Source organism: Condylura cristata, unplaced genomic scaffold, assembly GCF_000260355.1.
Source record: "Condylura cristata isolate star-nosed mole 26May11 unplaced genomic scaffold, ConCri1.0 scaffold00007, whole genome shotgun sequence".
Classification (NCBI taxonomy): Eukaryota; Metazoa; Chordata; class Mammalia; order Eulipotyphla; family Talpidae; genus Condylura; species Condylura cristata.
The window spans coordinates 61,835,593-61,846,906 of NW_004567108.1; the positions used below are offsets into that span (position 1 = coordinate 61,835,593).

The 11,314-nt window shown below is 35.1% G+C and overlaps 1 protein-coding gene across 1 annotated transcript in view; it reads left to right on the top strand.

Moving 5' to 3' along the window:
• MAN2A1 (mannosidase, alpha, class 2A, member 1) overlaps positions 1-11,314 on the top strand; it is a 162,456-nt gene that overhangs the window by 21,154 nt on the left and 129,988 nt on the right. Inside the window, exons 2-3 of the mRNA XM_004678365.2 lie at positions 4,291-4,548; positions 7,006-7,150. Of these exons, the coding sequence (XP_004678422.1) occupies positions 4,291-4,548; positions 7,006-7,150 (403 nt within the window). The remainder of the gene's footprint in view (positions 1-4,290; positions 4,549-7,005; positions 7,151-11,314) is intronic.

Consider the following 11,314-nt stretch of genomic DNA (forward strand, 5'->3'; position numbering starts at 1 on the left):
TTTTTATCCTATGTTTTCTTAAAAATTTTGGATTGCTTCATTTTCAAATATGATTTTTTTGTGTGTTTATATCCTTCAGTTATGACTTACTCAGGTGCAAAAGTTTATTACTTCCAGTGCTAATTTCTTTGTGCACTTAGAATAAAATTAAACACCTAGAAACCAATGAAGACCTGCATTTTCTCTCCCACCTTAAATTTGCCCTGATCTTATTTGAGTTTTTAAATCAGTTGCCCCAAATTCACCTCAATACCTATGTCCAAATTCTCTTTCCTAGACTTCAACTGTCATTAAAATGTTCTTTCTGCATGGCCTTCCCCAGCCATCCTATTAAATGTGTTTTCTTATGTTATTCTATCCATCTATTAATTAGCATTACTACAGTTTTTATATACTGTATTCATACATTGCTTTCCATCTTCATTACTAAATGAATCTCCCTATTAAGAACAGGGATGATAGCTGTGTTCTTCACCGTTGTACCCTAGTGCCTTGCCCAATACATGCAGTAAAATAGGATCACAAATATTACTGAAGGGGAAGAAAGAAAAATAGTGTGTAACTTTTCCTAAGTCAAGAAGTATTATATGTCATTTTTGGCACACAAACCTAAACACACACACACACACACACACACACACACACACACACGGGTGGAAAACCATGGAAAATCAGTGTCAAGAACAAATGAAGAAAGTGTTTCCAGGAGGAATGCATTCTCTATTGTGCCCAGTGCTTCTAGAGATAATGGATAATTTGAGGATGATGCTTGCTTATCAGGGTTAATAATATGAGAACCTTTTGGGGGTTTTCCCACAGTGGGGTGGTGAGTAGAATGGGAAGATGAGCAAATGGAATTTGCAAGAAAGGCAGATAATTAGAAAAGATAGCTTGATGAAGAGGTGTTGAGTTTAACCAAAGGAATACAGCTTTTGAGTAACTGAGAAAAATTAAGCTTGGAACTTACCAAGAGAGTGTGTGCCTTTAAGTGCGGGAGGGAAGGCACACATTTTTACTTTTGTAGCAGGAAAGAGAAAGACATGTAGATTCAGCCTTGATTGATTTTAGTGATGTCAATCCCAGCAGCTAGTGTCTTACCTGGAACAAATAATTAATGTAATATCTTTTTGGATTTTACCTGTAGATAGATGCACACTGATTTTACTCAGAACTAAATGGGTACTGATTCTATTTTGCCTTGCAATAGGTTCTAAATTTTCTTTCTCAGAGTGTTTAATATCAATGCTTCTTTGCTCATTTTTCTCTTTTACCAAAAGCAGAGTAAATCAAATATCATGACCTCCTTCCCCAGTCTTCAGCATTTGCAATGCTGTGGCCTCCCCAAGAACTGATTAGCAAATCACAGAATAAAGTGGTTTTCTCACAAGTGATTTTCTTGCCCTGCAGAAAATTGTCTTTTCAATATTACCATCGGTATTCTTTGACTTGTCAGCATAATTGAAACATTATCTATGATTTCTGTTACTTTAATCTAGGCTTTGAGCACATCCTTTTAAGGTCATAGCACTCTTCTCAAGTTTTTGAATTTGTTTATGAGGTGTATGTATTTGATGAATTTTAGCTGTTTGGAGGGAAACTTTTTCTACTTCCTAATATAGTTCAAAAAATAATTTTTATTAGGCCATTATGCCAATGTATCCCTATGCCATAATTTTCTCATTGACTTAACTCAGTACAGAATCTCAGGTACTCATCATTAATTGTATCTTTAATGTTGCAATGTGATTGAAAGTCATCTTTAGTGCCTGCAGGATTCTTTTCCATAAAACATTTATCTCTTGTATTGTTTATTTTGAATAATACTTTCATTTATGGGTTATGGGACCAGAGCCATATTAAATTTTCTCCTGGAAGGTCTCTGCTTTCTCAGGGTGTGCTTGTCAAGCCATAGGCTTTGTGCTTTGCTCCAAAAACAGCTTTTAATGAAAATACAAGAATAACTGAAGAAATATGTGCACCATATATTAATTTATACACTGGAAGTTTCTGATAAAGCCATCTTAAAAACTCTAGGATGATGGGATTTTTATAGTAACCTAAGGGTTTATTTTATAGAGGTGTGTGGTTTTTCTTATAGGCTGTACTTACTAGTCAACATATTCTAATTCCATTTAAAATATGAGGAACTTGATTTATTGTTGTCACTTGCTGTGATAGAAATTTCAAGCATCATTGGAGTAGACTGACTTCTTCAGTATTGACAATATTCAGCAATATTCATCAGATGTTATTTCAGAAAGCTGTAGTCTGATGGTATTGTGGTAATGAGTAAGGAAAAGTTTTCCCTGTATTTCAGACAAACTGAGATTGCATGTATGTTTAGGAAAATACATACAGTTTAAGCTGTGTGCCTGACTCAAATATTTTTTTTTTTTGGGTGAAGTTGGAGTATACTCAGGGGGCTCCCTTTGGCCTTTGCTTTGAAAACTGCTCAATCAGCATCCTGTGTATTTATAAACAAGGGTTTGTAGTGGGATGTTGCTCAATATCTTTGTGTTCTGGAACCTACATGGCTCAACAACCTTCTTTGAGACCTGAGCTAGTGTTGTACTAATCCATCCAAATACTCTTTTTTTGGTCATTTTTAGAATATTTATTCTAGATGCATATCCTTGTTCATCCTTTTCACTAGGGGAAATGGGCCTTGACTTGAAGGTAAGTTCCCCACTAAAATCTTGCACTTTCTGCTTCTGTGTATGCTGATGAACAGGCTTCAGAGTTTACCTTGTGGCGACATCCCACACTACAGTAGTTGATGACAATTGTGATGAAAGAGTACACTTTTGATGTGTCAGGTGCTGATCCTGTCACATGCCTCTAAGCAGAGACATCTGGGAGAGCTCCCCTTTTCTTGTTGAACTGGCCTGTAACCTGTGAGTAGAATCCTTGCTTCTCCTGGCCTCACCATTATAAAATCAAATACTTTTAACAGACTCAAAAACAGTATGTTGATAAATACCATAATCAGTTTTTACCCTATGTAGGATAGTCTTCCATATGTGTATTTTTTTCAAAAGGGGATCATGTCATCATACTATCTTTTTAAATACATACTATATTTAAACTGCTTTTACTCCACTGTACTGAAGTCGCTACTCATAGATTCACTTTTTGGAGAATTTTTATTTCTAATTTTCGGTGGCTGAGGTTTTTCATCTTACTGGTATACCATTTGACCAGTGCTTTACTTTGGGGCATTTAAGGGTTTGCTTACTTTTCCCTTCCTCTTCCTTTCTGTTCATTTGTTATATACTGGTGGTAGATTTTTTTGTTCCTGACCGTTCAGAGTTGTTTGTTCGTTATTCATAGAGTTATTTTATTAAACCTTAATGTGGACCTTCTGGCTTATTAAAGCTATGCCCTTTGGGGTGTAGGGACACCCTGTTGCTAGGTACACTGTCACCTTGTGTGCTTAGACCACATCTTATGCTTCTCTGTCTGCCCAGCTTGTAGAGTTATGTCTGGTATGCTGAGGATTTATTGTTAAATCCTGGAAATATAATGGCTGTGTGACAAATGCATGTGTCTACTATGTATTTGGGACCTGGCAGATAGGAGTGGGCAAGATAAAGACTGTCTTACTTTCTTAACTGAGGTGCTATTCTATGTGATGAGGTTTATGTTAGGAGAGGTGCCAGCCTCTCAATGTGAGGATCAACTGAAACACCTAAAGTAACACAGTGCAGTGGAAGCAGTCTAAGTGACAACAGTTTGATCACTTGGGGGTGGTCATGCTAGTCTTTCATGCATATAGCTACTTAAGAATTGACTAATTGGTTTTCTATAGATGACATTTCTTATTTAGGATTGTCTGCTAGTGTTCCTGACTTAAAGGAATGATCTTTTTCAGGTTCATACTTTTTGAATCTGCTGAGGTTAACTAGAATTAATTATACGTAAATAAAAATTATATACCTTTTAGCCTGCTATATAATATGTTACTATTCTTATTGATCTTAGAGACCAAAAATATTTTCAGGCTAAGTTTGGGGTAATAGGAAATATATACCTAATTCTTCTGTTGCATATTTTAAAATATGATTCAGGAAAGGTTGCAAGCACAGAGAAAATTTTCTACTGTAAATTGATGTTTCAATACTGCCAGCTATTCATGCTTTCTTTGATCCCCCTTATCAAAGAGGAAAGTAAAGGGTAGTGGCTGCTCTCATGGGCAAGTACATAATTTAAAAAAAAAAAAAAAAAAGTGTGTGTCTCAGTAGAGCTACATGAGCTTCATATAGCTAGCTGCCTTTTTCTTTTTTATTGTAGGGCCAGCTCTCGATGTTGCAAGAAAAAATAGACCATTTGGAGCGTTTGCTAGCTGAGAATAATGAGATCATTTCAAATATTAGAGACTCGGTCATCAATTTGAGTGAATCTGTGGAAGACGGTCCGAAAAGTTCACAAGGCAATTTTAGCCAAGACGCTGGCTCACCTTTTCTGCCATCGAAACGCTTAGCTCTCACAGTTGACCCCGAAGACTGCCTATTTGCTTCACAAAGTGGAAGTCAGAATTCAGATGTGCAGGTAATATGTACATTTTTTAATAACTGAACTCTTTTTTTAAATTTGGCTAATACCTGTATTAACTCAAGTTTCATAAATTTTCTGGATTCTAGTTTCTGTTTTTGGTTACATCATCATTATATTCTTTTTAATAATAAAATTCTGTGATTGTGTCTCAATTTTTTAAGTTATTTTACAGATTGTTAATATGGTCTTTTTGGGTAAGCTTTCCAGATCTTATTTTCTGTACTAGCTGAAGAGGTTTAAATATAGCTAAAGAGATTTTCTTACCTTTGGAGACTACAAGAAAAGCTCTAATCTTTCTAATATATCTATACATTATAGGTTTCACACCGGATAGGGCTAGGTTCTTTTTGCTTCTCTTTATGGGAGGGGAGGACATATTTCAGAACTGTGCTTTTTGCCACAGAAGCCACAGTTCATATGTGGCTAATGAGCTCTTGATTTGTGGCTGATGTGAGTTGAGATGTGTTCTGAGTGTAAGTAAATACACAATGTTTAGAGACTTAGTATGAAAAAAGAATGTCAAATATCATTTTTATCTGGATTGCATGCTGGATGTTAATATTTTTAATATGTTGGGTTAAATATTTGTTAAAATTAATTTCACTTATTAGAAAATTCTAGATTTTTATATTTGACTTGCATTATATTTCTCTTGGACAGGGCTGTTCTAGAGGATAGTGGAGGTGAAAACTAGGGTCAGAACGGATTTCTGCCTTTCTTAAACTTAGGGTATGTCACTTATATTTGCTCTGTTCTACAAATTAGCAGAGAGCTATGTTTAAACTTGTACCCTACACCAAAACCTGGAACTTGGTGGAAGGACTCTATGTATGACCATTTTAAAGTTGCGCAAAATGAGCTGGTTCTGGCCTTGCTTCAGAGTAGACATTTTCACTAAATCTTGTGAACAAAGAACATGGAAAGCCAGACCAAACCACAAGCCTGGGGCAGTGACACTGGCTTGTCCTTGCACCAACAGCCTTATCAGCTACTCTGTGTGAAGTTCAAATTAACATGGGATCAGATTCCTTTGCTTTGAGGGGGATTTGTTTATGTGAGTTTCAACTTGGTTACATTTTAATTAAATACCTTTTAAAGGGTAGCAACACATTTATTTATTTTTGGTCAAACCATGGGTTGGGCAGAAAGGATTGGAGAACAGCCAAGGGTGATAGGCATAAAGGGATGCCAGGGTGGTGGAGCCAGCCTGGGTCAAAGGAAGGAGCAGGGTCAAAGGAAGAAGGAAGAATAGCAGAGACTGTTAACAGGTCCTGCTGCTCAGCTGGTTCCCAAAATTTTGTCAGCTCATCCTTGTGTTTTATTTAGTCATAAATTCTGAGGTGAGAATTAAGTTAATGCCTTAAAATACTTTGTGTTCTCTTTCATATAATTTGCTTGATACCATAATTTTTTTTATAATTCATTTATTTATTAATTAGGATGCAATTTTTACATAATTTAAAATTACCAAAAAGTGGTAGTGTTCTTTAAGTTTCTCTAGTAATTTTTTTATTCTTTCCAAATTTTTTTTTTTAAAGATTTATTTATTTATTCATACAGAACTGGGGGATAGGCCAGAGATGCAGAGGGTGAGAGGATTCACCAGAGACAGAGTGGGGAGCAGAACAGGCAGATCAATGAAGTATACTGCTGAGGAGAGCAGCGGGTGGGTCAGGAAAGGTCTGCCGCACCATGTGGATCTCCTCCGGGGCAGGCGGGGATCGAACCCATGCAGAAGTGGCTTAAGCTTCTCAGTGCTGTGCTTTAACCCGCTGCGCCACCAGGGAGGGCCCTCTTTCCAAATTATTATGTAGAAAGGAACACTGCATTATAACCTTACAAAATGGGTAAATATTCAAAAGCCAAATCTCAGCTAATTTTTTTTCACTTTTAAATGATTAGTTGACCCTGTTATATTTTTATTTTTACAACAAAACAAAGTGATATTGCATGCTGAGTGAAAGAATAACTATAGATGCATTTCCATCCTGTTACATATTTTAAAGTAGGTAACATTGATTGTAAAATAAAAATATCTCAAGTTAAATAATCACTTTTGGTACTGTTTTTGGAAAAACTGAAATATTTGGCCATCCTCAGTTTCCATTAAAACTTTTTTTTTTGGTTTGCTCTGCAGTTCCTATCAATTTCTATTAAATTTTATTGGAAGTAAAACAGGGGAAGAAGGAATTGATGGATATTATCTTTTATTAGAAGCAGATGGGGAGAGAATTGTTAGGATAGTTATGTAACATAAATAGCACTTAAACCTTTGAATGATTAAATGTTTTCTGCTTTAAACATTTCAGTTGTCTACAGAATAGTTTTATATTGTAATATATACACAGAATACAGGGCTAAGTAGTTTTGAGAAAGTATTTTCCAACATAGTTTAATAATGGTTAAACATATTCAAACTTACTTTTTTCCCTTTGTGTTTTATGTTTTTAGATGCTGGATGTTTATAGCCTGATTCCTTTTGACAATCCAGATGGTGGCGTTTGGAAGCAAGGATTTGACATTACCTATCAATCAAATGAATGGGACACTAAGCCCCTTCAAGTGTTTGTGGTGCCTCATTCCCATAATGACCCAGGTAAAGTCTAGACTTCAGGACATATACAAGTTGTTTAGTTCCTATAGTCACAGATTTTTTAAATGATTATCTGATAGAATCCACTTCCTAATTTTTTTTTTTTAAGATTTATTTATTTATGCATACGAGAACTAGGGTGCAGGCCAGAGATGCAGGGAGCTGGGAGGATTCACCAGACACAGAATGGGGAACAGAATGGGCAGATCTACTGAAATAAACTGCTGAGTGGAGCACTGGGTGAGGTAGGAGAAGTCTGCCATGACATATGGTTCAACAATGTGACCAGGGGTTAACACTTGCTGCAGTGGCTGGTGATAGCTTGATAGCACTGTCTTTAACCCCTGTTCCACGCTCTCACTTCCCAATTTCTAACAGTAACATATTCCTTTCCTGGGTCATTGTGGTTTGAATTCTCATTTTGAAATTTGTGTGCTATTTAAACACAGTTTTTATGCTGTATGAAATAGTAAATGCAAGAAGGGATTGGCTTTAGAGGATGAAAAGTTGCATATTTAAGGTACTGAATGTTCATTTTAGTTACTGTTTATAAAATACTGTATGGGTAACTTATTTTAGTTCCATAAACCTATAGTTAGCAAAAGTGCAAAGGGGGAAGTTTAAATATTTAAACTGGACAAGTCTTTAGTGTCAGGTACACATGGGTGTGAGTTCCAACTTTATTAGTGTAAGATAACTTTAGGCAAGTTACTTAATTTAAGACTAGGTTTTTACCTTGGTAGAATCTGATAGAATAAATTACTTCTTCATAAGGTGAAATATCAAGCATAGTGTGTGACCTAAAACTAATGGTCAGTTACTACTGATTGCTATTGTTAATTGCTATTTTATTTCCTATGATAACTTTATTTCTTGGAGCCAGAGATTTTTTTCCCTCAGGGTAGAAGAAAATTGCTGAAATTATAATTGGAAATGTGTTACATGAACATGTTAGTGTGTGCACACACGTATAGAGAAGGAACTCCATGAACTGTTGCTAGATTTTTCCAAATATACTTTCAAAGACTTCTTTTGAAAAAACTTGTTTATGCGTCTATTGTTCTTTGTCTCAACTTCATCATTACAGTTAGAGATATCGCTACTCACCTAGTAATTTGATTTCTTTTCCTTTCAACATTCATTTATCTCCTACTTAAATTCTTTCCCTTGGACTTTTGGCACATACTTCTTTGTTTCTAAGAGAGAACCTTTATGTCTGGACACATGATCTGATGGTATGTGTATGTGTTGCTGTTGCTGTCTTTGGGTATGATAGGTATTCTGGGAGGTAAAACTTGGATGCTGAAATGTGTGACTTTTCAGAATTCTTTGATACTTAGTATGCACAGAAGTATAAAATGAATGGCATCAATATTTTGGAAATTTGTGATGTGCAGTTACCACTTGATATCTCTGTCACCATTCTTAGTATCTTTATCTCTTCATACAAATATCCTACTTAGTCTTATTAACATTTCCTCTTACATATTTCTAATTTTCTTCCTTTATCTTAGTCTTCCCTTTCAAGTCCCACTCAGATATAGCTGGGCATTGTGTAAAGTCCTTAGGAATTTGGAGCCAGTCAGAATGAGGTGTTTTAGTTTTAATGTATAGAATGTCTTTCCTAATGGCACCATTGTGCTTGTGTAAAATAGAGTATAAAGATGGATAGGTAGAGTAGTATCTCAAGCAGTAGATGGTTTATAAAGTATGTACAAAATGTGATGAAAACACATCTAATCAAAATTTCTTTTGTTATTTACCCACATGAGTACTATATTAAATGATACTTTTACATTTAGCTGATGCATTGGAAAAACACAGCTTTATTTATACCTAGCTAGGTTCACATTTAGTGAACTAAGTTGAGGTACGGTGCCTGCATGTCATACTTCATTCTAGGGACCTGAGACTATCTATCTGAAAGACTACAGATTTTTTTTCTATAAATCTCATCCATTTTGTAATATTTCCTTATTGAGTGAATGGTGGCATAGCCACTTGTAGAATTAAATTATGTTTTCCTTTTCTCTCTTCCTGACAATCATGTGTGGTTTAAATCTTGTCACTTGAGTGTGTTATACAATTCCATTATATAGTCTTATAGGTAACATTTTTGCAGTGTGTCTTGCATGTGAACCCATCTCTGTTTTCTTTTTGATTATTTTTAAAGACATTATTATCCTTTCCCCCTTTCTACCATATCAACTTCCATTTCCTATTTTACTGTCTATAACATGGACTTTTAATTATAATAAAAACTTGTTACTGGGTACTATGCTATGAACATCTAATGCTCACAATACCCGTAAAGGTTAGTGCCATTGTTTTTGTGAATGTGTTACCAAATTGCCAATTCACACTTAAACTTGAATGGTATTCAACTGTGTGACAGAGAACTTTTATCAACCATTGAATTCTACTCTCACTTCCTCTCCCAACATTTGACATACAGTAATCACTACAGAAATGCAAGATATTCTCTGACCTGTCTGCCACTTTGCAACTTTCTCCCACCATCTGTACACAAACATACACACATGTAAATATGTAAAAATTTGCTTGGCCTCCTCATTTAATTTATAATTTAATCACCAGGCCACTAATTCTTGCACTTTAAACTGTGGTTGGTTCTGTTGAATGAGTTAATGAACCAGGAAGCTGTGGCTGAAGAATCAGATGAAACAATTTAACATTACTTGGCCTACTTGTTTCTTTAGTGTCCTTTCTCTCTGTTGTCTACACATTTTATTCTTTTAAGAAACATTTTAGATGCAGCTTGTAATTTTAAATACCAACAACACATGATATTAAGCTCTTCAAGGGCAGGATTGCCTGTGCCATTAGATTTCGCTTTGTTTGCATTATGGTTCCTACTGTAGTTTTATGCTGTTCTGAGAAGACCTCTAATGTAACTGTTCTGACTGCAATAAGTGAATCTGGCCTTTGGTATCATAGCAACCAGCATTGAATCTTTTTGTCTTAGTAAAAGATGCTAATGACCCTTACCCTCAGGGCTTTCTCCACTTGAGGAAAAAATGACAGTCAGAAACAGACCTTTTAAAACTAAAGCAATTTTTTTTTCTACCAAGCAAAATGCTGGCAAATAGACCTGCTGACTTAATAATTTTCACTGTTGCGTAACAAAAGTAAAATTTAGATAAACTAAATTAGTCTGTGAAAAACTAAATCATATTATGAAAAACCACTCCTTCAATAGAAGAAGAGACGTATACACAATATTACAAGTAGGATGTTAAATTTGTGATGGGAAATCTTTGTATCATACTCCTCAATGAATGTGCAATTAGGCAATTTACTTTCTAAATGAGATTTATAGAGATATTTGCATTTTCTGCAGTAACAATTTAAAACAAACTTTAGCCTAGTAATTTGTTTCATCAGTGAAGTTTTGTCTACTGAGGATAGAAACATTTGAAATAGATTTTTAAAAGACTCCTATATTCTCTTAAAAATTCTCTTACTATATTTTCATGTATATAGATACTTTTCTATCTGGACTGAGTTTGTAATACTTCACACAAAAGAAATTTCAAATTATGTTTGTATTTTAGAAAAATTCCTAACTAGGTGTTCTTCCAGTCCATAATGACATGTGAAAAAATAGTCATACAATGTTTTGTGTGGTTTACATGAGTTCAAACAAAATTTTAAAGGAAGTGTTAAATAAATGCTGATAATTTTGTACTGTTACACTACTGAAAAGTTTTGAATCATAGACCATGAAATTAAATTTTAGTTGATTGATAGTTGTTCATGTGGTATTTTGTAAGCTGATTAAAGCACAATTACTGTACCTTTTGTATCTATAATCTTAATTCTTTGCTTCCCACTAGTTAAATTCTGAAATATTTAGTTAATTTTTCTTAACAGAAATCACAGCGTGTAAAGAGAAGATAAGGTATACTAAATGGTTGGTTGGATAATTAGTTAAGTATTGTACAAGTATAACAGGGTGGTCCCTAGGAAAAAGGGAAGTTACAGGTTCCCTGCCCCACCCAGAAGGAGGGTAGAGCTGAGAAGAAAGGGAGAAGAGAAGAGAGGAGGAAAGAAGGATGGAGAAGGAGGAGACCTGAGGAAGCCACATGGAGCAGCAAGCCTGTGAGGAAGAAGCCATGCTTGTTTCCTGACCCCGGACTGGTTAAG